The sequence below is a fragment of the Manacus candei genome, unplaced genomic scaffold (genome assembly GCF_025592945.1).
Source record: "Manacus candei isolate 608988 ecotype Guabito, Panama unplaced genomic scaffold, ASM2559294v1 h1tg000078l, whole genome shotgun sequence".
NCBI classification, from domain to species: domain Eukaryota; kingdom Metazoa; phylum Chordata; class Aves; order Passeriformes; family Pipridae; genus Manacus; species Manacus candei.
Window position 1 is genome coordinate 1,016,892 of NW_026138126.1, and position 24,725 is coordinate 1,041,616.

A 24,725-nucleotide genomic window follows, 5' to 3' on the forward strand; every position below is an offset into this window, starting at 1 on the left:
CAGTGCATAGACACCCCAAAAAATCCCAACTTCTGCTTTTTTTTTAAACAAAACCACCCCAAGCCAGTGAGCACCTGTAATTTGGGAATTTTACCCCCTTTCCCCCCCCTTGTTGTTCTATTCAACAAACTACAGCTCAGCCCAGCATTTCTCCCCCATTTCTACCATTTTCTAGGATATAAATGTTCCCATTTGTTAATGCATGTTCTGGCTTTCCCCCCACCAGGCATCACCATGGCCCTGGTGGGTTTTTGGGCTGCGTGTTGGGGTTATTTTGTGCACGTATGGTTTGTGCCAGGCTCCGTATCCTGCTTCTCCCGTTAAACTGGTGCCGTTAAACCCCCCAAAAATGAGCCAGCAGAGCTGCTCCATGTTTCCTTTGCTTCTTTCCTCCACTGTCTGCGTGAAGGTCTCGGGAAGGCAGCAGGGTTTTGGGAACACACCGGGCACCCCCTCCCCATGGGAAGGGGGGTTTGGCTGTGCACCAGATACGATGGGAAAAGGAATTTTTAATGGAAAATGTCTCAAAAGCCAAGGGGAACCGTGTCTTTCTGCCCAGCGCCCGGCTGTGTTCCTACCTTCAGGAAGTTTTATGCTGGATTAAAATTGTCCCTTGCGCTGAGCGTGGTGTCCAGAGCCGGGATGGGATCGGCACTGCTGGCACTGGAGTGTGGCTAGGCAGGGAGTACCCGTTCCAGGGGGTAGTGGCAAGGGGTGAACAGGGCTGGGGGAGCCAGAGTTGCCCCAGCACGAGCCAGAGGGCTGGGATATGGCTGTGCCAGTGGCACCGGCACAGCTGGCACCCGGCCTGGCTCCGGTACTGGGCTCTGGCTGTGGGTGCCCAGTGCAGTGCCCTGTGTCTGCCTGCGTCCCCTGTGCTGTGCCCCATGCCTGGGGCAGTGTCCCAGATCCTGGGTGCAGTGCCTGGTGCCCTATGGCCTACACCCTGTGTGGTGCCCCGTGCTTGGTGCCAAGGCCTGTTCCCAGGTCTGTGCCCTGTGCCTGGTGTAGTGCCCGGTGCCCCATGCCCGGGTCCGTGTCCCATCCTCGGTGCCCAGAGCAGTCCCGGTGCTTTGTGCTGTGCCCCATTCCCAGTGTAATCCCAGTGCCCAGCACAATCCCGGTGCCGTGCCCCATGCCCAGTGCCCAGTGCTGTGCCCCATCCCCAGTACAGTCCTGGTGCCATCCCAGTGCAATCCTGGTGCTATCCCGGTGGTATCCCAGTCCAATCCTGGTGTAATGCTGGTGCTGTCCCAGTACAATCCTGATGCTATCCCGGTGCTATCTCGGTGCAATCCCGCTATAATCCTGGTGCTATGTCAGTGCTATCCCAGTCCAATCCTGGTGTTATCCCGGAACAATCCCGGTTCTATCCCTGTGCAATCCCGGTGCATCCCGATGCCTGGTGCAATCTTGGTGCTATCCCGGTCCAATCCCGTGCTATCCCGATGTTATCCCGGTGCTATCCCGATTCTATCCCGGTACTATTCTGGTGCTATCCCCGTTCTATCTCGGTGCTATCCCGGTTCTATCCCGGTTTTATCCCGGTCCAGTCCCAGTTCTATCCCAGTGCTATCCTGGTGTTATCCCGGTGCTATCCTCGTTCTATCTCGGTGCTATCCCGGTTCTATTCCGGTTTTATGCCCGTTTTATCCCGGTCCAATCCCGGTGCTATCCCGGTTCTATCCTGATGCGGTGCCCTTCCCGCTGTCTCATTCCGCCGCCAGGGGGCGCCGCCGCGTCTCCCTTCGGGCCCCTTCGGCTCTTTCCGGAGCGGCGCGTGCGCGAGGCGGGGCCTCGACGGCAGCCGAACGGCGAGAGGGGGCGGGGCCTAGTCTTCGGACTGTTCCGTCCCTGCTCGGGCATTTCCGGAGAAGGTTCGGGACGTTCCGTCCTCGCTCGGCTGTTTCCGGGCCGGGTTCGGGCCGTTCCGGCGGCGCTCGGGCCTGTCCCAGGCTGGGCCGGGCCGGAGGCGGCAGAGCGGGGCTGGAGCCGGGCGGCGGCGGATGGAGCTGGCGGAGAGGTGGGACGAGGCCGGGATCGGGGGATCGAGAGAGGGGGGATCGAGAGAGGGGGATCGGGTTGAGGGGCCAGAATCGGAACCAGGGCCGGCGCCGGGACCCCCTCAGCGTGAGGCGCCCCCGGGGCCTGGCGGGGACCCCCGGGGTGGGCCCCGGGCCGGGACTCTGTCCGTGCTGGGGCGGCCTCGCGGATGTGCCCAGGCATGCGGGAGGTGTCAGCGCGGGGTGTCCCGCTGCCAGGGCAGAGACACCCCCGGGCCGGGACACCCCCGAGCCTGTCCCTGCCCCGTCCCCACTGCAGGGCTGTGCCCCACGACCCCCCTCGGGCTGTCGCTGTCCCCTCCCCGTGCAGGGGCTGTGCCCCCACTGATCCTCGCAGGCTGTCCCTGTCCCCTCCCCGTGCAGGGGCTGTGCCCCCACTGATCCTCGCAGGCTGTCCCTTTCCCCTCCCCGTGAAGGGACTGTTTTCCCCCCCCAATTTCCCCGTGCTGTTTCCATCCCAGCAGTGCCATCAGGGGTTCCTGTGCCATTCCCCCCGCAGTGATGCCAGTTTAGGGATCACCCTCAGCAGGGTACATTTCCCCCCTTTCTGGGGGTCCTAGGCACCCTTTTGAGGTGGCAGACCCAGAGAAGAGCAGCCTGTGGGGGTCCCACCACTGCTCCCCCCCTGCCCGGTGGCAGTTCAGCCCCAGCAGACCCCGGGCTAGAGCTGGTGCCCCTGTCTGGCTGGATATGCCACAGTTCAGCCTTGGGGGTGGCTTTGCTCTCTCTTGACACAATTGCCCCCAAACCCTGGCTTTGGGATGAGCCAAGTCCCACTGTTCCCAGGGAGGTTGGTCACTGCATTTCTTCTCCTTCTGCTGGCGTTTCTCAGCCCCTTGAGGAGGATGATTCCTGTGGTCATGCACCTCCCAGACTGGGGGTCTCTGCTCAATAGGGAATGAAACCAGGGGTGAAACCTATCTAAAATGGGATCTGCAGGAGCCAGAGTGGCTCCAGTGTTGCCTTTTGGTGGAGGCATGGCTGCCTCTCCTCCCATTAATGCGCAGCTTTGATTTCCCAAGCAGCTCTTGGAGCCACTGGGGAACTGGCCCTGTGACTTTCTCTGTGAGAGCAGGGCATGGAGACAGCTGAGTAAATATAGCCTAAATCACTGCTTTCCTGGCCATTCCCCCGCCCTGCCAAGGGCTGGTGTGTCCCCAAGGCTGGATTGGCCTCTGCTCTAGTCATCCACCATGTGGGAAAGTCCAAGGCATGCTTTGGTTTCTTTGGCGACTCCCTTTGACGTGGGCAGATTGTGCTTCCATTTGGCCATGCGATTCATGGCGTGGACTCATTTCCCCTAAACTTGGTCCCCTGCCCCAAACCCCTCCGTTTTTAACTTGCTGGAACAAGGGTTTAGGCACACAGGAAAATCCTTTTCTGCCCACAGTTGGGTCTCGCTGGACAAAAGCTCTGGGTTTGGAAGGGAAAGTGCTGGAAATTCATCTGGAATGTGGCAAGGAGCAGAGTGGTTTGTCAGAGCCAGTTTGGAGCCGTGTCAGAGCGCCGGGTGCTGGGGTGTGTTTACAATGAAAAAAGAGTATTTATAATATCGCAGGCTCTTTTAATTCCTCTGGGAATCTCTGGAGCTGTGGCTTGGAGCTGGAGCAGCCAAGTAATGGAAGATAAAAAGCAAACAGAGGAAGGGGACGGTGGGTTTCTCAAGCTGGAAGGTCTTGGCTCTCTCACCAACACGCAAATAGTGCTGGTCTGCTAATGTGGGTACTTCTTACCTCTTGGTTACTTCATGTGATTGCTGAGCTGTGCAGGGCTGCTAATAAATCATATAAATTCCAAATACCCCGGGGAATGTGATTTTAAGCAGATAAGTTAGCGAGAACAGTTGGACTTTTTTTTTTTTTTCATGTACTCAGGTTTTTTTTAGAACTGTAATTTTTGAGGGAAGGAGCCAAAATACAGCTCCTGGGTTTATGTATCCCTAAACCCAGCTTCATGAATGCTCCAAAAATGGAATTAAGTGTGTTCTTGCAGCTTGGGAGGTGGGGTAATGGCAGCCTGGAGTGAGGTGGTGGGGCTGGTGTAGGGCACTGGGTCCTTCTCTGCTCGCTGCTGGCATATAGAAGTCTCTGGCCATATAAAAAACTCTTGCAGGGAAGAGCAGAAAGTTTCTGAGATGGTTAAGAGAGGACGCGCTTCAGCTCAGCAAAAAAAGTTGGATGTCAGAAGCCTCTGGACGGTATGAGAAGTTTTGGAGTAGGTGTGCACAATACCTGAGGTGCTTCAGCCTTTGAGGTGGTCACTGGGACCTCCAGGTGTCTCCCAAAAGTGAGAAGGGTATCAGTCATCCCAAGGCAGGTATTTACCCAGCTCCTCAGATTCCTGCTAACCATGACATTGACCTTTTCCGTGAAATGTTCCAGATATTCCTTCACTTCCTTGGGCTTTGGTGTGAACAAAGCAAAATACTTAATGAAACTCAAGCGTGAGGAGTAAATGCTCTGTGTCCCTGGGAAAGGGCAGCTCGTGGCCATGGGCAGGAGCCGCCCTGGCTGTGTAAATCAGGAGGATGTGATGCAGCAGCAGATGTCACGATAGCAGGCACCCTGTCCATTTTTATCTTTGTGTTGTCCTATTTTCTCTTTTTATTAAAAGAAAAGTTTGTTCTCATTGTCTGCAACGTGCAGTTCAAAACCTGATTTGCTGTTTGTTTTGCTCGCTGAGGATCTGATGTAACTTGGAGAGGTTTTGGGCTGTGTAGATTGGTGTAGGCATCTTCTTCTTTAAAATATTTTTAGGCATTCTTTCCCCTCACTGGAGGGAAAGCAACACTCAATCTTATTTCAAGTCAAGCTGCACTTTGAGCTGCATTTGGAACTGGGTGAAAAAGCACAGGAACCACATTTAAAACGTTAAGATGCTTTTATTTATGCACTGGGCACACACAAAAAGACTCGTAATGTGTTTTTTGTTTCAAACCGATGCATTAAACAAAGAAAGTATTGACAGCAGTTAATGAATCGGGGGATTGTTTCTGGGTGCTGAGATAGATTTACCAAAGGTATTTAGCTGTCTGATGCATGGGATTTGCAGAGCAGCGTTAAGCAAGTGCTTGCCAGCACAGACACATGAGGTTCTTCTCCGAGATCCGAGCAAACCTGGAGCTGGGCCCAGCCGAAATCTTTTGGCAGGCTGGTCCCTCTCCCCTGCTCGGAGGTGTGCTTCCAGCCGACAGGCTCGTGCGTGTCCCAGGCTCTTGGCCCTGCCTTCCCTGCAAAGAGCTGTTCCAGAGCTTTGGGAAGTGTGTTCCTGATCCACAGAGACACGCAGACTCGGTCAGCTGCACTCCGAGGGTGCAGAGCTTTCCTGGCCATTGGCTTGGCCAAGGAAGCCACTCGCTAGGTCTGTGGCAGGACAGAGGGCAACTGTTCCCCCTGGAGGGGACGGCACTGGATTAACCATGTGGATTTGGATTTCCAGGGGGGCTCCTCGCAGAGCACTTGATGCCCATGTGGTCTGAGCGTGGGGAAGGCAGGTGAGACTACTCCAGGACCAGCCTGGCTTTAAGTCCTCTGGATTGTTGCGTGTGCCCAGTGACCCTCTGGGCCATGGAGAGCAGAGTGGCACAGAACTACCTCTGCGTTCCCACCCCAGGGAACAAGGCTGTGACAGGAGTTGGTTGGAAGAAGCTGCGGGACCTGCTCCGTGGACACACTCGGTGCTCCCGAGTCACTCTTCTTTTCCCACCCCTCCATGCAGATCTGCTTTTAAAAGCTACTGAACGAGTTTGCCAGGGCTGAGCCAGGGCTGAGCGTTCTGTCCTTCCAGCCTCTTCAGCTGCACCGGCTTGTCAGAGGCGCCAGGAGTCAGGGCTGGGATCTGCGGGCAGGAGCTTGGGGGGTGCCTGCGGGGGAGCATCAACCCAGCTGGGTTTGGGCTCTGCTGCCTCTGGGTGCCTTCTGGTGTCTGTCCTCTCTGGGAGGAGCAGGAGCTGCCGGCACCGTTCCCGCCCAGACCCTTGGCACTCAGACAGTGCCTGTGGTGCTGCGACTCCTCGACAGGCAGCGTTCAGAGGGGCAGCCAGTGAGCCTGGCCATAAATCTCTCTTTATGCTCTGGATTATGAAGTAATATTTTCCTGGCTGGGGCTTGGTTGGATTGGGGAAATGCAGGCTCTGCTGCAGCTGAATCCCAGCATGGTGGCAGCTCTCATGGTAGCCATACTGGGATGTGCTGCTTCCCCTAGGAACACAAGAGACCTCCCCAGGAGCTCTCCATGAGACTTGCAGCCTGGTGTTGCTCCTGGAGCTCTGGAGAAGCTCTCCGGCAACCTGGATCAGGCTTAATTCTGTTCCCCACCCGCCTCTGGCTGCAAGTACCTCACCTCCCTGCAGGCAGCGCCTGTTCATTCGTGGCAAAGACAGCTTGGCTGGGACTCCTGCCCGAGCTCAAGCAGGCGGTGCAGGCTCTGGCTGCTTCACAGGTTTCCTGTGCCATGGCCTTTTTGTGCCTTTTGTCCTTGCCAAGGGAAGGAGCCCTCAGCATGGTGCCAGGCTGGAGAGCCTGGCTGTGGAGAGGTGGAGCTGGCTCCTCTCAGGGGACTTACCCCGATCTTCAGACTTTGTGGCAGCACGTGCAGGGGTTGGTGGCACGTGCAGGTGTGTTGGCACGTGCGGGGTGACACCCCACACAGCAGGGAAGAAGGTTTTGTAGCTGATATGAACTGTAACGTACTGCTGGCCCGGAAGGGTTATTTTGAAATCCTGCAGATCACCACTGTTGGTGTCTCTCAGCAGAGTCTAACCCACGGTCAGAGCAGCCTTGGCTTTGTGCCACGCTTGGTTGTGCACTGACCCTGCTGGGAAGGGTGTCCTGGCTCCCTTTGCCTCCTCCCCTCCCTCTCTGCCCAGGCTCCTGCAGCTCTGAGAAGAACCTTCCTGCTCACTAATACTTTTCAGATGAGACTCAAGAGTTTTGAGCTGGGTTTGGTGGTTTCTGGGCCAAAGCAGCTTCAAGCTGTTAGTAGGACCTGCAGCGTTTCAGCGGGCCCAGTGTGTCCCTGGGAAGGCTGATTTCTGGCTGCCCCGTGCCTTGTGCAAATCCCGGAATGCTGGAATTTGCCTGGGGGAGGTGGAAAACTGGCCTGTGCAGCCAAGAAGGGATGGGAAAAGAGGACGTGCCTGGCTGGTGGGAATGCCCCAGCTCGTACATCTCTTCAGCAACATGTTATAACCCAGGTTTATTCTTTTTGGTGGATTTCTGGGCACGGCAGGCAGCATATTCAATTTCTCTCTGAATAGCTGAAGGGCAGTTAGGAGATCTAAGTAGACTTGAAGGCTTCTAAAGATTATTTTAACTCCTCTCGCCTCCATCCCTGCAAAAGGAACCCGTGCCTGCACTTGATGCTGTTGGTGCTTTTGAAAAGTTCAAAAATTGACTTTTAGCTCAGAGCAAAGCTTTGAAGTGCTGCTCTGTGGAAATGGCAGCACCTCTCGAAAGCCTTTCGCTGAAAGCTTGGGTAACCTACATTTGTGGGCAGCTCCCTTCAGAAGATGCCTTTGTGGGGGATTTTGTGGTGAGATATAAAGGTGAACTGTGAAATTAAATGGATTTTACAAGGAAAGGTTAAATCTGTTTGTTCTGCTCCTATTCAGGGCCTGCAGCTGGTAAGCGCAGGGTCGTCCTTTTCTGTATGTGAAAGTTATCCTGCATAAAGGCTGTTTTGTCTCACTCGTTGTCTCCTTGTTTGCATAAATGCTTCGAGGAGGGTAAGCTGAAGAAGCAGGAGTGAACCTCTTTAAGATGCAGAGCTGGTGCTTGGCTGTAGCAGAGAGGAGGTGGCATTCCTGTCTGCAGCCACTGGCTCCTCTGTTGCTTTGGGAGTGGAAATCAGGATTAGCATGTCCTGGTTGGATTCAAGGCTGAGCATCAGCTGGTAGGTAGGAGAGAAACGAGTCCTGCCTTTCTCAGGTGAACCTCTAGTTTGAATGTTGGTGTATCAGGAGGGTGTGGGGTGCCTGGCTGTGCAGTGACAAGTCTTCTTCTCTTTGCAGGCACTGGGAAAGGGGACGTAGCACGACACACTGTTCTGGACTGGAAGCCTCCCAGACTCCAAGAAACCCACTTCTTTTTTGGTGAAACAGACCCTGACCTCGGGTTTCCTTGCTGCATGCCCGCTCACCAGTGCTGGATTATGTTTGTCTCCTTCTCCCTTTGCTCCATAATTTGGCTGAATCGTGGTTTCAAGCTCAGGAAAAGGGGCTGCACCTAAAGAGCTCCGGAGCACCCGGACTAGGCTCCTGGGGTGCTGTTTCACACAGAGACATTCAGAGTGCTGATGGGGGAGAGCTGCCTCTGAGGACCCTCCTCTCCTGCCTGGAACGTGCTGTCTGACTGTTCAGAGCCTTTCTCCTCTCCCCCCGGCAGAGAGGATGGGCAGCACCGACGGCTTCCAGTACCGCGCGCTCTACCCCTACCGCAAGGAGCGCGAGGAGGATATCGACCTGCTGCCCGGGGACATCCTGGTCGTCAGCAAGGGGGCCCTGCAGTCCCTGGGTTTCAAAGATGGGGATGAGCAGACCCCCAACCAGATCGGGTGGATCCTGGGTGTCAACGAGCGGACCAAGCAGAAGGGGGACTTCCCTGGCACCTACGTGGAGTATGTGGGGCCGGTGAAGATCTCGGTCCCTTCTCACCGACCCCGAGTGCAGAGACCCTTGCCTGCCACGCCTGGGGCCAGCGGCTGCCGGCTGCCGGAGGCTGTGGAGCAAGGTAAGCCCTGCTGTGTGCTGTGTTGGCTCCAGGACAACTCCATTCCTGATGTGTGACAGAGGAGAGTGTGTGAGTGGCTTTGCAGGACAGCATTGGCTCAGCAGCTGCACAGTTGAGTTGCCTGGAGGTTGTGGGCTCAGGCTCAGTCCTAGCCCAGAGAAAAGCATGTTGTTCCTCCTCAACTTGCTCAGCAGAGCTTCTTGGAGCGAACCTTGTCCTGCTCATACCTCTGCAAGATCCTTCTCCCTCTCTGTCCTGCAACTGCCCTGGATCCCTGTGGCCCTTGGTCCCTGCTCTACTCAGTTCTGCCCTGCTCCCTCCCTTCAGGAGAAGCCCTGACCTCTCCCAGCCACCAGCTCCCCGCCTCTGCAGCGCCTGGGGCAGTGCTCCCTGCCAAGAGCTGCTCAGCCCTGCTGAGAGACACAATTACTTGTCTCTGGGCAAGAGGAGAAAAGTCAGGGTCTAAAAGAGCACTTCTGAGAACTGGAGCTAATTGCTTGTCTGCCTGGCAGCCAGCCCTCCCCGCGGGTCGCAGGGCCCTCTCTGGGGCTGGGCAGCCACCCTGGGGCTGGGCATGGGCTGTCCTGCACCTGCAGCTGCCTCCCAGCTGGCACTGGGCTTGGCACGGATCTGGTCCAGGAGGGCCAATGTACCTCAGCCCTGCTTGTGGAGCTGTGGCAGCTGCCTGCCCTTTGCCTGTGTTTTTTTCTTCCCAGGCACATAAACCCCATGGCAGGGGTTCAGCGGCCCCTGGGTTCCCCTCATCTACTCTACCCTTGTGAGACTCCACCTGGATTACTCCCTCCAGGTCTGGGGTCCTCAGCACAGGAGAGATGTGGCCCTGTTGGAGTTAGTCCAGAGGAGGCCATGAAGATGCTCTGAGGGCTGGAGCACCTCTGCCATGGAGACAGGCTGGGAGAGCTGGGAGTGTTCAACCTGCAGAAGAGAAGGCTCTGGAGAAACCTTATTGTGGCCTTCCAGTACTTAAAAGGAAAAAAGAAGAAGAGAGACTTCTTATACAGGCAGATACTGATAGGACAAAAGGGAGGTTTTAAATTATAAGAGGAGAGATTTAGATTAGAAGTTAGGAAGAAGTTCTTGAACGACTCTGAGGGTGGCAGAGGTTGCCCAGAGAAGCTGTGGCTGCCTCATCCCTGGAAGTGTCCACAGCTGGGTTGAACAGGGCTTGGAACAACCTGGGATAATGGAAGGTGTCCCTGCCCATGGCAGGGGGTGGAACAAGATGGACTTTAAGGTCCCTTCCAAATGAGGAGTGACAGCCACACTTTGCCTTCCCGTGCCTTGCAGAAGATCTTGTGCAGGTGCACACAGGAGGACTGGGGGCAGCAGCAGGAGCTGGTGGGTGTCACGGCATGTTCTCAGTCCTGCATCCCCCCGTCTCTCTTTGCCTGGGAGTCACAACTATCCATCACATGCTTCTAGCTGTGTGAAACACCTCTGGGGTCTTACAAAACCAGGGTGGTGGGGCTGGTGCAACTGCCTGCAGCTACCTCACTTGCTCCTGCTGCCAGAGCCAGAGGGGTGGCCCCAGGAAACATCTCTGGAGGGTGGGAATGGTGCTGGGCCGTGTGAGCGTTTGGGTTGTCAGGGAGAGCCCTGATCTGAGTCATTCCACTCACAACCTGCCTTTCCAAGAAAGCAACTCCTCTTGGAAGCCTGGGATAGGCTCTGTGCTGGATGTGCCGGCCTTGCCTGTGTCCAGCCCCACGCTCCTTCAGGGGCTGTCACTGTCGGCTCTCTCCTCCTCTTCTCAAGGAGGGCTTGGTGGAGGTGTGTCTGGGTGGTCAGAGCTGCTGGTATAATCTCTGGGGTGTGGAACACGATATGTTCCAAAACTCCTGACACATAGAAAAGGTACAGTTGGAAAGGAAAATAAAAGCCAGCCTGTCTGTGGGGAGGGAGGATGGGGTACCAGGGCACATGAGGAGGGTGCCGGCCCTGTCCCTCTCCCCTGTGGGTGCATCCCCATAGCCAGCCTCCTCTCTGGGCACAGCCAGGGCCTGCAGGGTGGCACTTCAGACACCCAGGACCATGTTACACTCAACCTGTGTGTTGATATGGGCCGTTCACTTAAGAGCTGGACTCGACAATCCTTGTGGGTCCCTTCCAACTCAGAATAGTCTGTATTTCTGTATTCAGTGTTCTGCTGGGGAGACGCATTTTTGCATCGGAGAAACTGCATTTGAGCCAAGCCTGTGTTGTTTCTTCACAGGCTGCATTTTGGGAGAGGCAGAGCTGTCTCCTGGCTGCCCCACGGAGCTCATGCCATGCTTCCCGGGTCCTGCCCCGGCTGGCCGGGCTCCCTGAACCCCGCAGTGTCACTGGAGGAGCAGGGCCAGCACCACACTCTGTCACGCAGCCCTCGGGAGCTGGGCTGGCCCTGCTGAACAGCGAGAGCCAGCACATTGTGCCAGTGGATTTACGAGCTGCTGGTGTTTGCCTTCCGCAGAGAACATGGGCGGAAAATGCGGCTCGGAAATATTTCCGCAGCTGCCCGGGCCGAGCTGGGAGCAGTGCTGAGAGCAGCCTTGTTCATGGCAGCCCAACCCGGAGGCCCGGCAGGCTCAGGAGTCGCTGCTGGCTCCGGCACAGGCTGCCTGATAAAAAAAGGACAAGCTGCTCCCTGCTGAAGCAGCGCATTCCCAGCCGGGCCACGTGGGCAGCACCAGCATTTACTCTCCCTTCAGCCCTTCCCAAGGGTCAGACTGGGAGCTGCCAGCCTGGCAGCTTGCCTGCTGCTTCCCCACCCTGACCAGCACCACACTGGGCCCCTTCCTGTGCCCAGGGGCTCGTTCTGGTGGGAGATTGGCCCCCTCCCTGCCACCCTCCAGCAGAGCTGCTGGGTGCCCACCCCATGTGCTTCCCTATCCGTGGGTGCTCTGTCTCCCCACGAGGCTGTGGGTGCAGGAGGCTCAGCCGGGTGTGGAGTCTCAGCTTGCTGCGCCTCGTGGTGAGACCACACCAGGCGAGTTCAGGTCAGATCCATGACAACGGAGCTGTTTCGCAACCTTTTGGCTCTGCCTCTGCAGAGTGGAGTGTGCTGGGTGTCCTCACCCACTGTGGGCTGCCCAAGGGCTGCCTGGTGCTGTGGACCAACCCGGAGGAGCCTCCTGCACCGACTGGTGCTCAGTTGGAACCAGGATGGCACCGCTCATCCCTCGGCAAACCTCCTGCTGGCAGCAGCCTGGCCAGGCCTGCGTGCTCCTGCCCCGGCATGCACAGGGGGAGGGGGTGCCTGGAGCCAGAATCTCAAGATCTGCTGGAAGTGGCAGTGAAATACCACTCGCCAAGGGGCTAAGGATCCCCCGCGAATGGGGGGGACCCTAGTTCTGTGCTGCAGGCTATCTGTCTGTCTGTACCCTGTAGCAGCCTGCAGGAGGCTGTGGGCTCACGGGGAGGGGGAGACACAGGGCCGGTTTCCATGTTAAACGAGCAATCAAAGGCAGGAATTTGCTGACATGGCGTTCTGTCTGAATCTCTGGATTAATCACAGCTCACCACGGCGAGCGAGCTCCCTGGGCCTGCTCCACTGCCAGCCCTGCACAGCCCCTGTGCTGGGCAGGGACCCAGCCCAACCTGAGCTCCAGGAGCCCTGGTAACCCCTGCGCTGCCTGCCTGGGGGCTGGGGGTCTCCAAGCCTCTGCAGAGAGAAGTAGGATCTCTTGTGCACACCCAATTAGGGGTTGGAGCAAAGCTGGGCTCAACAAGTGCTGTGCTGGTTTCTGGGCCAGCTTACAGGTTCCTTGCAGCCTCTGTGCTGCGTTTGCCTGGGCCACAGCTTTCCTGGCTCCTGTTGGAAGCTGTGTTGGTTGTGCCCTGCTCTGCTGCTGGTGGCTGAGCTGGCAGTGAGCCCTTCTGTCCCTCCCTCTCCCACAGGGTCTCCTCTCCTGGACTTGCAGGAGCAGTTCAGCCCTCCCGAGATTGCTCCGCCGCTCCTGGTGAAGCTGCTGGAAGCTATTGAGAAGAAAGGTAAGGGGTAATGCTGAGCACTGGGGAAGGCTCGTAGATCCCAAAATCCCGCAGTGAGGGCAGAGGGGGAGACTGATATATCCCAGAATCCCACAGTGAGGGCAGAGGGGGAGGCTGAGCTCTGTGGGACGCACAGGACTCAGCTGCCCTCACACTCCTCCCTGGATTGATCTGCTGTTGCCCAGTGCATGGCTTGACCCCACTGTGCCATCCTGCACAGAGGCCTGGGGTGAGGGTGCTGGGTCTGAGCACCTACACGCCATGGATGGATGCTGGGGTTTGGGAAGTGCTTCCAGCCTGGATCTGTGCCAGAAAGGGGAAGAAAGGTGGAGAAAGGGGACCACTGAACTGGGTGTCCTGGGGACCAAGGGGGCTGCAGCAGCATCTGCAGGGAGTTGGCTTGGACACCATCCAGGCGTGGATGGCTGTGCCACAGCCATTGCCTGGCTGGCACTGGGAGCTGACAGCAGTGTCCCCCTTCCAGGGTTAGACAGCGAGATGTTGTACAGGACATCTGGCTCCGAACTGAGGCAGGCGCTGAGAACCGGTAAGAACCAGCTCTGCGCGGTGGAGGCGAATCAGCTCAGATGGAGGAGATTAGTGGATGTGACAGCGCCAGCAGTAATGCAATCCAGGCCAGGCTGCCTGTCCTCGGCAGTTCCTGACTCCTGGCACGCTGCCTGTGGGGCTGGGCTGTCCCCGTCCCAACACGTCCCTGCCTCGTGTGGAAGGGATGGGAGAGGGGGGATTCCTGACACCCTCCATGGGCTGGAGCAAAGAGATGTGGTGCCGGCTTGGAGACTCACAGGCAAACAAATGAACCCCTGTGCTTGCCTCCTGCTCTCTTTGGGTGCTCTGCTGATGAACTGGCAGAGGCTTCTCTGGCTCTGTCACATCACTAATAACCAGAGGAGGATCTTTCATAGCTTGGTGGCTCTGTGGTGCCAGAGATGATGTCTTTGCCGGGGAGCCTTCAGAGCTCTCTGCCTCTTGGCTTGGGCCTCATCCAGCACCACATTGGCATATCCCCTTCCACAGACATTCCTGCAAACCCCAACCACACAGTGCTGTCAACCCTGGCTGTGCTGCTCTTGGGACAGGCTTTATGTGCTTCCCAAAATCCTGCACCCTGCGTTCGAGGAAGATGTTATCCCCATTGGGTTCAGTGTGTGGCTGCTCAGTCTTTGCTTGGCTCTGCCAACAGTGGGGAGCAAAATTCTCTCCCAAGCCTTGCATGCCCAGGATTCTTGTGGCAAGATTCCTGTGTGGGCACCCAAAATGACCTCTGCCCTTTCCCAAGGGGAACTGCTGGGGTTCCCAGAGCCAGCTTGTTTCTGGGGTGTACAGGGAACTTCCAGGAATCCTCTGTCACATGGGCTGCCTGAGGGCTGCCTGAGCTCCCTCGTGGTGCTGTGTCCCGTGGTAGCTGGCTGGGAGGTGTGGGATGGTCTCAGGATGGATGCTGATAGCACTGAAGCTGCTGGCTGGGTGTCCAGTGCTGTGCCCACCACCCATGGGAAATCTGTGCCCTGGCAGATTGGACCCTGGGTGACCTGGAGCCCTTGGACGTGCACTCCCTGGGTGAGGTGCTGCGGGGTTACCTGCAGGACCTGCCCTCCCCCGTGGTGCCTGTGTCCGTGCATGGAGACATCCTTCGCATCCTGCAGGGTAAGGGCCTTCCCTGTCTGCCTTGGGAATGGGATGGATTAAAATTTGGGGGATTAAAATAAGCCCTGTCCCTATGAGCCTGGCACATGGCCCCCGCTGCTGACAGCGCTCCCACGCTGTGACGCACTGGAGCAGAGAGCAGTGCTGGCTATCCCAGCTCTTCCATCGTGTCTTGTTCTCTGCCCAGAGATCCCCCAGCCAGAGAATTGCCGGAAGCAGCTGCTGCTGGCCCTGGAGTCGCCTGCGGTACCGCTCCAGAACACACTCACCCTGCAGTTCCTGCTCCGGCATCTGGGGAAGGTATCGCAGCGGGCCGAGAGCAATGGCCTCCACCCTCGGGCCCTGGGAGAGATCTTCGGCCCCCTGCTCCTGCGGCTGCCTGGCGCCAGGTACGTGAGGCCCTTGGTTCCAGCAGTGTTCCCAGCACTGGCCACTGCCTGCCAGGACGAGGAGTCCAGCCTGGAACAGCAGGTCTGCCTGCAGCCCCTGCCTGTGGGATTAAACTGCTGACAGCACACAGGGGTGGGACTCAAAGCCAGGACAGAGCCCGTGCTTTTGTGTCAGCCTGGGATCTGGCAGCTGGGGTGAACCAGCTGACCCCAGCTGCCCCTTTGCCCAGGGCTCACAGGAGCAGTGCCACTGCTGTTCTCCCCCACAACTGCTGTTCTTAACTTGTCTGCTCTCTCCTTGCAGCCCAGAGCTGAGCCCTGACTTCTCCGTGCTGTTTTTGGAGACGCTCCTGCAGACGAAGGAGCTGGAGCCGGAACAGTTGCCTCCAGGTACTGAGATGCCCCTTCCTTGTGGCCCGAGGCGCTGGTGTTTATGCTCTGTGGGTGTGGAGTCTCTGCCCCCACGAATGGGTTGCTGAGGGTGTTTCGGTAGCCCAGCTGTGCCTGGAGGCTGGCCCAAGGTACAGATGTGCCTGGAGTAGCTCCTGGTAGCATGGCAGCCAAGGGGGCTTTCCAGGCCAGTCACTGCAGGGAGGGGGACTCAGCACTCCAAGGGATTGCCTGTGGGGAGCTAGGATTTGGGCTCACCCAGTTTCAACCTTCCTTCTCTTGCAGCCTTGCCTCCCAAACCACCGAAGCCAAAGCCCAGCGCAGCCAGCCTGGCCAACGGGAACAGCGCACCCTTGCAGGATGCTGAGTGGTACTGGGGGGACATTTCTAGGTAAGGGGGTGACTGGCAGCTCGTGCCTGGGGTGCCCTGTCCATCGAGGCATTTAGGGGAGCCTGTCACAGGCCGTGACAATCCTGTTCCTTGCAGGGAGGAGGTGAACGAGAAGCTACGGGACACACCGGATGGGACTTTCTTGGTGCGTGATGCTTCCAGCAAGATCCAGGGGGAATACACACTCACGCTCAGGTAGGGCACTGAGATCCTCTGCCACTCTGGGATGCAGCTGTGGGTCTGAGTTCCTGTGCTTCCAGCTGCTGGGATGCCAAGAGTACCTGCTGTAGGGTGCTGGGGTGGTGGTAAGTGCCCTCTCCTCTCCCCTCCCCACTACAGGAAGGGAGGCAATAACAAGCTGATCAAGATCTTCCACCGGGAAGGGAAGTATGGCTTCTCAGAGCCCTTGACTTTTGGCTCCGTGGTGGAGCTTATCACCCACTACCGGCACGAATCGCTCGCCCAGTACAACGCCAAGCTGGACACCAGGCTGCTCTACCCCATCTCCAAGTACCAGCAGGTGAGCCCTGGGCCTCAGGTGCACGATGGCCAACACAGCCTGAACCAGTGGCACTTGCTCCTCCATCCCTGCTCCTCTGGGAGATGACAATGTCCCACCCATTCCGCCCAGGCCGGGACGTTGCATTGTGGGGTGACAGACGTGCAGGGCTGGTGGGGTTTCATGGGACCAGCTGGAGCAGGTCCTGAGTGAGGCTGTGCCTATGGCAGGACCAGCTGGTGAAGGAGGACAGTGTGGAAGCCGTTGGGGAGCAGCTGAAGGTGTATCATCAGCAGTACCAGGACAAGAGCTGGGAGTACGACCTGCTGTATGAGGAGTACACACGCACTTCCCAGGTACGTGGGCACTGCCTTCCCCAGGGACTGCCCTCGCACCCCTTGAGTGCTGGTAGCTGCCATGCTGTGCAGATGGGAGGGCAGAGATTGGGGACCCGCTGCCCTCTTTGTCTGCTACTGGACTTGAGAGGGCTCCCCAGAGGATGGGTTTGAAGTGGGGGTTATTTTAGCTGCAGCAAGGACAGTGCTGCTTTGGGGAGGGAGGAAAAGAGGATGAGAATGGGCAGAAATGTTCCTCAGCTTTCCCCTCCCTTCTCCCCAGGAGCTGCAGATGAAGAGGACGGCAATCGAGGCCTTCAATGAGACGATCAAGATCTTTGAGGAGCAGTGTCAGACCCAGGAGAAGTGCAGCAAGGAGTACATAGAGCGCTTCCGGCGGGAGGGCAACGAGAAGGAGGTGCAACGGTGAGGATGGGGAGATGGAGACCTGCCCTGCCTGGGGAAGGGCTCCAGGAGCTGGAAGGATCCTCCTGGCCCAGCACAGAGCCGAGGCATGCACAATCCTTGTCTCTCAGCAGTGTGCTGTGGGCTGGAGCTGGCAAGCAGCCTCCTCTGCCTCCCCCACTCCGGCTTACAGCCCCCCTCTTTCTCCCAGGATCCTCATGAACTCGGAGAAGCTCAAGTCTCGCATCACAGAGATCCACGACAGCAAGATGAAGCTGGAGCAGGACCTGAAGAAGCAAGCCTCGGAGAACCGGGAGATCGACAAGCGCATGAACAGCCTCAAGCCAGACCTCATGCAGCTGCGCAAACTGCGGGACCAGTACTTGGTGTACGTAGCTCCCCTCCAGCACGGCCCGGGAGCAATCCAGCTGGCCTTCGAGGGCTTTGGGGCTCGTTGGACCAGCTCAGAGCCTGTTTGGTGCGGGAGTGAACTCTGCAGCACAGCCACGGGGCTCGGCGGGCCCTTAGAGGGGCGGCTGCTGCCCTCTGGTGATGGCCGTGCCCTGGAGCCCTGGCCTGGGCTGAGCTCTGCCTTTCCTCCCCCAGATGGCTCACGCAGAAGGGTGCCCGACAGAAGAAGATCAATGAGTGGCTGGGCATCAAGAACGAGACGGAGGAGTGAGTGTCCCTGTCCCTGCTCGTGTGGGAGTGCAGGTTCTGCCTGCACTGAGGCCGTGGGCACCTCCCAGCTCCCTGCATGAGAGCTGAGGAGTCTTCCCTGCCGGAATGGGTGGTGGCAGCAGCAGTGTGTGGGAGATCTGGGTGCCCAAACTGAGGGAGTCTGACCCTGCCTGTGATCCATTGCAGCCAGTACTCCATGATGGACGACGAGGAGGAGCTGCCCCACCACGAGGAGCGAACGTGGTACGTGGGGAAGATCAACCGCGTGCAGGCAGAGGAGATGCTGTGTGGCAAGAGGGATGGCACCTTCCTGATCCGTGAAAGCAGCCAGAAGGGATGCTACGCCTGCTCTGTGGTGTGAGTATCCCTGTGCAGATGTGGAATGGGGCTGGTGAGGGCTGTGTTCCCACACGGTTCCACCCTTCCCTCGCCAGATGCTGGAGGTGTCAGCTGGGCTTTCCCAAAGTCTCCCCTCTGCCTTGGCTCCTCCTGCCGGGGCCAGGTGTATCTCTGGGCTGCTTTGGTGGCCCCTGCTCATGCCCTGCTGTCCCTGTCCCACTGCTGACCCAGGCTCTTTGTCTCCCTGACAGGGTGGACGGTGACACCAAGCACTGCGTGATCTACAAGACAGCGACGGGCTATGGGTTCGCTGAACCCTACAACCTCTATGCCTCCCTCAAGGACCTGGTTTTGCACTACAAGCACACGTCCCTGGTGCAGCACAATGACTCCCTGAATGTCACGCTGGCTCACCCGGTCCTTTCCCAGCCACCAGCCAGATGAGCAGCCCATGCACAACACAACAGCTGCCTTCAGCTTCTCCCCAGGGCGCTGCTTTCTGGCTCTGGACTCTTGCACCCTGTATAGTTGAGTCTCTGTGCTCCTGCTCCTTCAGAGCCTCTGAGATGTCTGTGACTGTTCCTGATGTCCCTCTTGGTCAGTAGCTGAAACCCGTGTTGGCTGATGGGACAGAAAGGCTGGGCTGTTGATTCCCAGCGGGCTCCAGCCTCTAGGAGGTGGGATCCAGTCGTGATTAAATTGCTGGGGGCGAGCATAGCCCCCTCCCCTTCCCTGATAAGCAGGTCAGATCCCCTTCTTGCTGGCAGGTCGCCCCGCTATGCATCACTGTAGAGCTTGGTTCCCAATTTTCTCGGAGCACTCCAGCTGGGACCGAGGGGCTCCCTTTCTGGATGCTGGAGGAGGCAGAGGAGCAGCATATGCATCCTTCAGTCTCGCTTCCCTTGGTGGTCTGGCAGGCTGTGATGGTGTCTGGTACGAGGGCTGCTGCTCTTGCATGCAGAGACTCATTTAGGAAGGAGAAACCTCACCCTCCGTGGGGCTCCCCGGCTGAGGTTTCCCCACCTCACCATCATTCCCTAGTGTCATAACCACCTCTGGACTGTTGCTGCCCCGGCAGGGAGGATCCAGTTAGTGATGGATCTCTTGCTTTAGTTGTGCCAGTGAAGCTGTGAAATCCGTGTTGGTACCCGTGTTTTTCCTGGCAGGATCTGTGGGATGCGCAGCTCGTTCCCGGCTGGCCTCAGTGACTCTCTGCACACGTAACCTGTTTGAAGCTGGACTATAGCTCTGTAAATATGGTTCTTTTTGTGAGCTTCCCTGGTGTTGGCGTTTGCTGAGCCCCCACTGCCACCCCCAGCGTGGGCAGCAGCTGCCAGGCTGCCCTGGGCCCTGGAGCTCAAGCAGGAGAGGGCTGGAGTCCAGCGCACACTACGAGCCCTACATGGAATGAAGGACCTCTCTGCTGCAGGAGGACAGATCTGCTGGGCCCAGGGCATGCTGAAATGTATCTGCATGATGGTGAACTACGTATGCAAAGCACTTAGAATCATGGGTACTGTATGGGGTCCGGGGCAGGGCTTCCCACTGTGGGCAGGGCATTGTGTCAGAGTTCAGAGGGCCCGAGGGCAGCCAAGGTGGCTCTGGAAGAGCTTTAAAAGCTGAGCTGAGAGTTGAGGCTGTGGTGGCATTTGATTCCCTGGGTTCTCTCATCTGCTTGGCTTGAGGAAAGCATTCTTGGTCTTGATTTGCGGGAGAGGCTCGTTCCCTTTTGGAGGCTGCATCCCAGGGATGGGGTTTTGCTGCTTCTGTTTCCTGTGGCAGCTCGGGCTCTGCTGGCTTCACGGAGTGCTGTGTGCTTGTGCTCTGCCTGCAGCCTGTCCTTGATGTGCCACCTGCATTGGGGACCATGCTGTCTCTCCTTCCCCGGCCAGCTCTGCTGGTCGCCTTGCCCTGGGCTGGTCCCCAGATCCTTTTGGAGCTGGGATTGCTGGCGCAATCGTCCTCTTCCCATTGCTTGTGGCAGTTCTCCTGTGCTCGATTGTACAACCCCTGTTCCCTGCTCTGCATGTCCTCTCTGGGCCCTGGCTTTTGGGTCTGGTTTGTTGGTGTTTGATGCTGTGGTGCAGGTGACAGGTCAGGGGAGCTGTGGGTGCAGTGGCTGGCTTGAGAGATCACTTGGGAAATGCTACCAGGGATAATTAAGGGAATTCTTTGGGCTCGGGCGCGTGAGAGATGAGAGCGTGGGGGAACGGGGCAGGAAGGCTCCATCCTCATAGTGCTCTCCAGTGACCTACTGGAGTCTGTGGAATGGCTGGGTGGGCTGCACCAACACCCCAAAGCTCTGTCAGTCTCCCACACTGGTCACCGTGGCACATTTTCAGCCTGGGGACTCTGTGCTGGTCCTGTGCTTGTCCCTGCACTTCCATCATGTCCCTGTACCACGGGATGGGCTGCAGGTGATGGGATCCTCAGCCTCTCACCCCATGGACTCCACGTTCCCCCACCACCCCACAAGGTGAGCTCAGGGCCAGTCCTGCCAAGGGGAGTTGCTCCCAGCTCATGCCAGGACTTGCTGAGCATCTGGAAGAGTCTCAGCTTCAAGCTGTCACCTGTCAACACTTCGCTTGCTGCTCGCCCGGCTCTGCTGCCCAGGGAAATTTACCCTGTTTTTGTATCCTTTGGGCTGAATTTCTGCAGTTCTCCCCGTGCTGTCCCTTTCTGCTGCACAGCCGCAGTCCCTTCCTCCCCAGGAGCAGGGGGGGTGTGGTGTCATGGTGCCCCCTCTGCACCTTCCAGCACTGCCATTCCTGCCCACTTGGTGGCCTGTCCCCGACAGGGCTCTGCTCGCGCGTCCTGTGTACGACGAGGTGGAAGATGCCCTTCCCCAGGGCTGCCTTTCCCTGACGGTGCTTCACTCGGCTCCCTGAAACGCAGCTTTTTCCCCGCTCTCCCCGGGGTGGGAGCCCAGCCCCCGAGCTCCTGCAGCGCTGCTCCCCCGGCATAAGCTCGCTGTGATTTGTCCTTTGCTGCTTTCGCTCGTTCTGAACCCGCTGGCGCCGCGTTTCGAAGCGCTGGGCTGTGCTTTGGTGCTTGTGACCCCCCACGTCCTCCAACCGAGCCGTGCCATGGGTGCAACGTGGCTGTTCCTGCTCCCCGGGGACAGTTTGGGACTTGTCCCTCCGTGTCCCTGCTCGGGGGGGCTCCATGATCCCTCGTGTAACCCCCCCAAGGGGTGCTGGTGCAGGTTTGTGCTCAGAGAGGACGTGGTGGCTGCGTGAGGTTTTAGTTTCTTAGGCGTATGCAATAACGAATAACCTGCCCCCCCGAGCTGTCCGTTACCAGCAGTAGTGCTCTCTGCTCTTTCCGTTGATGTTTACTAATGTAAATCCAGTATTTGTTACTGTAATAGGATTTTTTTTTTTTTGTACGGTACTTTGAAAAAACCCACGAAAACGACAAAAAAAAAAGGAACAAAAAAGAGGAAAGAAATAAACATTGTTAATGACCCGGCTGCTGGATTGCTGGGGGAGGGTGTTACGTGGGGAGCGGGGGCGTGAGGGCGGCAGTTCCTGGGCTGGGTGCAGGATATGACCCATCCTGCGAGTGGTGCCAGGACTCTCCTCCCCGGTTTTGCAGGGCCGGCGCACGTGAGGACCAGCCCTGGGCTCGCCAAGGGGCGAGAAACGGCCGGAAAAGGCGTCTCTAAACAGCGGGGAAATGCGAGGTTCCTCCGCACTCAGCCCCGGAGCTGGGCTCAGGGGATGGCTTGGGCAGCACCCCCTTCCTGTACCCGGAGCTGCCACCCCCGGGGGGCTCCAGCACCAGCACCGCCCCGGGGGGGCTGCGCGGGGGCTCGGCAGGGATCCAGCCCCTTCCCTGCTCGGGAAACACCAGGCGTGGGCTGCCCCAGGTCGGGTTTCAGCCCCAGACGCGTCGCAGCCCGCGGGGAAGCAGCAGCGGCTGGCGGGGCTGTGACCCCGGAGCTCCAGCTCAGCCCCGGGGGGACAGCAGGGACGGGGTGGCCGGAGCCCCACGTGAGGCGGCAGCGTCACCGCAGAGGCGGGAAGGGCAGGAAGGGCGCAGGGAGGCGGGCGCAGCCGAGCTTTAAAAGTCCTTGCTGGGACGGGCTCGCTTCCGCGTCACCCCGGCGTCCCCATGGCCCCCATGGTGCCGCTGCCTGCCCTGGCGCTCGTGGCCCTGGTGGCCCTGGTGGCCCCGGGGCTCGGGGTGGCCCCCGGCTGTGACCGCCCTGCCCACCTCTGGTGCAGCTCGCCGGAGATCGCCGTCGCCTGCCAGGTCAGAGCCGCGGGTGTCAGGGCTGCCCCACGCAGGGGAGGGTCATCCCACACGTGGGGACGTGTCCTGCCTGCCCGGCGGCCGGGATGAGGACGGGGTTGGGGCATCACCTGGCCACGGTACCTGGAGCCAGTGGCGGCTCCGAGCGCTGCTGTGGCACAGGTGGGCACAGCGCGGGGATACTCAGAGCTCCCGTGCCACACCGGCATCCCTGGGGAATTGCTGTGCTCCAGCCGGACCCTGACCCTGGACCCTCCCTGTCCGCCTCCGGCACTTCTACTTTTTAAGCATAAAACGGCTTTTCAGCTTGTTCCTGCCGCGAACAGCCCCAGGCGGTGACAACTGTGTGACGGTGGCTCTGGCAGTGCCCTGTGAGCCCCGCGGGGCTGCAGCCACCACCCGGCAGTGGGTGCAGGGCTGTACCCCCACCCAGGCGTGTCCTGGCCTAAATTTGTTTTCCTCTGAAACAGTTTGGGGAAGTTCTCGTGGAAAACCCCAGCGCTGGGTTTCGGCCACTCACAGGATCCTGCGGCTGCCTGAGGCCCCTGGCCGCTCTCACTTCCCTCTAGCCCTGCACACCCTCATCCCCCTTCTGCCCCACACCTCAGGAGCTTTGCCCCCTGCAAATATTGGGGGTCTGCAGCTGTATCCCCCCTGTGCACCCCAAAACCTCCCCGCACGCAGGTGGAGAACCGCTGCCCCAACCTCCCTCGCCCCGCGGCTGCCCCGGTGGAGCTGAGCCTGTACTATGAAAGCCTGTGCCCAGCGTGCCGTGAGTTCCTGGTCCTGAAGCTCTTCCCCACCTGGCTGCTGCTGCCCTCGGAGATGCTGAACATCACCTTGGTGCCCTATGGCAATGCCCAGGTAGGATCTGGCCGAGCCGGTGCCGCGGGCACTCGCCCCGGTGCCACCGGCCCCGCTCAGACCGGTTGGTCTCGCAGGAGAGGAACGTCAGCGGGAAGTGGGACTTCCAGTGCCAGCACGGCCCCGAGGAGTGTTTGGGCAACATGATCGAGGTGATGGTCCCTGTTCCCATGGTGCTGGCATGGGGGGGTCCAGTGGCCCCGTACCACCCACTCTGTTCCCATAGGCCTGCCTGATGCACGAGGCCAAGAACTTCAGCACCTACTTCCCCATCATCTTCTGCCTGGAGTCGGGCAGCTCCATCACCAAGAACCTGGAGGCTGTATGTCCCCTCCCCCGTCCCTCATGCCCTGCTGTGGGGATGTCCCTGTGTCTCATGCCCTATAGGGACATCCCTGTCCCCCTGAGTGCCCCGTGTGTCCCCTCTCCTGGCAGTGCCTGCAGATCTATGCCCCAGAGCTGGACAGGGGCCGTATCGCCGCCTGCGTGCAGGGGGACACAGGGATGGCCCTGATGCACCAAAACGCCCAACTGACTGAGGCACTCGACCCCCCACACCAGTTTGTGCCCTGGATTGTCATCAATGGGGTATGGTGGGGGGACCAGTGTGCCAGGCAGGGCTGGGGCACCGTGGGGACCCCCCTGAGCAGCCCCATCTCCCCCCACAGAAGCACACAGATGAGCTGCAGGCACAGGCAGAGGCCTCGCTGCTGGGACTGGTTTGCCACCTCTACCAGGTGGGACAGGGATCTGGGGGGACAGTGGGGCTTGGGGACATGTCCCTGTCCCTGCTGGGCCTCTACTGGCCACTCTCTGGCAGGGGGAGAAGCCTGAAGTCTGTGGGAGCTCAAAGGCCCCGAAGATCCCACTGGGCTGCAGGCGCTGAGGGACGTTGTGGGAGCACCAAGGGAGAGGCCAATAAAAAGGATATTTTTTGGAAAAAAACAAGTATCTGGAGTGGTGTTTTGGGGGGAGCAGGCAGCGGGTGGTCCTGCCCCACCGTGGTGCAAGGGGGAGGGAGCTGGGCATCAGGGCAATGGGACTGCCCTCTTCCTGCACCCAGGGCATGTGACAGGATGTGCCTGGCTCTGCCAGGGAATCACCTGCTCCTGGGGATCACAAAGGAGCCCCTTCAAGATTTCCATGGAAATCTGCTACACCCCTCCCTAAGGAACAGAACATTTGCTCTCTCCAAGCCCTGGGAAGCAGCTCTGATGTCCTTCTTTCTCCTTACACATTAACCATTTCAGCAGCTCTGTGGGCCAAGACCATCCCAGCTCCTACCAGTCCTTCTCCATTCCCAACCAGCAAATCTAGGACAGTGTCTTTCCTGATGGCTCCCTGAGTACTTGAGACAAGAAGTTCTCTCCCACAAACTTGAGGAATTTCCCAGACCTGCTGGCCACAGCAGGAGGCCATTTCCAGCTGGGGGCTGGGAAACTGAAATCCACCGTAAGGACAAGGACTCCCAGTCCAGAGAGTTCTCCTCACTACCTACGGAAAAATCCTCAGTGCTGGGAGATGGACACCATCTCCTACTGCAGCCTGTGCTCGTTTTCCACCCCTTTCATCCTCACCCAGAGGCTCCCAACCACATCATCCCCAACTGTGGGGACTGTTTCAATCCTCTCCCTCACAAAGGGTGACACCTTCCCCTCTCCAGCCCTACCCACCTCTCCTGAACAGCCAGGACTGTCCATCACAGCACTCCAGGTGTGGGACTCAT

At 58.6% G+C, this 24,725-nt stretch overlaps 2 protein-coding genes across 3 annotated transcripts; both read left to right on the forward strand.

The window, feature by feature from the left end:
* The first annotated feature begins 1,861 nt into the window (after nucleotides 1-1,861).
* Nucleotides 1,862-21,345, forward strand: PIK3R2 (phosphoinositide-3-kinase regulatory subunit 2). Its single transcript, XM_051810618.1, has 16 exons — nucleotides 1,862-2,023; nucleotides 8,074-8,791; nucleotides 12,689-12,781; nucleotides 13,266-13,328; nucleotides 14,318-14,449; nucleotides 14,637-14,838; nucleotides 15,143-15,228; nucleotides 15,514-15,619; nucleotides 15,716-15,814; nucleotides 15,959-16,139; nucleotides 16,349-16,474; nucleotides 16,737-16,879; nucleotides 17,070-17,246; nucleotides 17,465-17,536; nucleotides 17,726-17,896; nucleotides 18,130-21,345. Exons 2-16 carry the CDS (start codon nucleotides 8,452-8,454, stop codon nucleotides 18,320-18,322), a joined length of 2,184 nt encoding a protein of 727 aa, XP_051666578.1. The 5' UTR covers nucleotides 1,862-2,023; nucleotides 8,074-8,451; the 3' UTR covers nucleotides 18,323-21,345.
* Nucleotides 21,346-21,585: 240 nt separating this feature from the next.
* Nucleotides 21,586-23,947, forward strand: IFI30 (IFI30 lysosomal thiol reductase). Of its 2 annotated transcripts, XM_051810736.1 has the most exons (8): nucleotides 21,586-21,749; nucleotides 22,108-22,135; nucleotides 22,820-22,999; nucleotides 23,077-23,151; nucleotides 23,226-23,321; nucleotides 23,435-23,587; nucleotides 23,668-23,736; nucleotides 23,820-23,947. In XM_051810736.1, the coding sequence occupies exons 1-8, from the start codon at nucleotides 21,601-21,603 to the stop codon at nucleotides 23,883-23,885; spliced, it is 816 nt and encodes a 271-aa protein (XP_051666696.1). In that variant the 5' UTR covers nucleotides 21,586-21,600; the 3' UTR covers nucleotides 23,886-23,947. The 2 variants fall into 2 exon arrangements, with proteins under 2 accessions (XP_051666696.1, XP_051666697.1); XM_051810737.1 differs by lacking the exon at nucleotides 21,586-21,749 and having other exon boundaries at nucleotides 21,943-22,135.
* The last annotated feature ends 778 nt before the right edge of the window (nucleotides 23,948-24,725 follow it).

Coding starts and splice junctions, on each gene's coding strand:
- PIK3R2 (XM_051810618.1), top strand. CDS start 8,452: ATGGGCAGCACCGACGGCTTCCAGTACCGCGCGCTCTACCCCTACCGC. Junction 13,329..14,317: donor GAGGCAGGCGCTGAGAACCG/GTAAGAACCAGC, acceptor GTGCCCTGGCAG/ATTGGACCCTGGGTGACCTG. Junction 14,839..15,142: donor CTGCGGCTGCCTGGCGCCAG/GTACGTGAGGCC, acceptor CTCTCCTTGCAG/CCCAGAGCTGAGCCCTGACT.
- IFI30 (XM_051810736.1), top strand. CDS start 21,601: ATGGCTTGGGCAGCACCCCCTTCCTGTACCCGGAGCTGCCACCCCCGG. Junction 23,588..23,667: donor CCTGGATTGTCATCAATGGG/GTATGGTGGGGG, acceptor CTCCCCCCACAG/AAGCACACAGATGAGCTGCA. Junction 23,737..23,819: donor TGGTTTGCCACCTCTACCAG/GTGGGACAGGGA, acceptor ACTCTCTGGCAG/GGGGAGAAGCCTGAAGTCTG.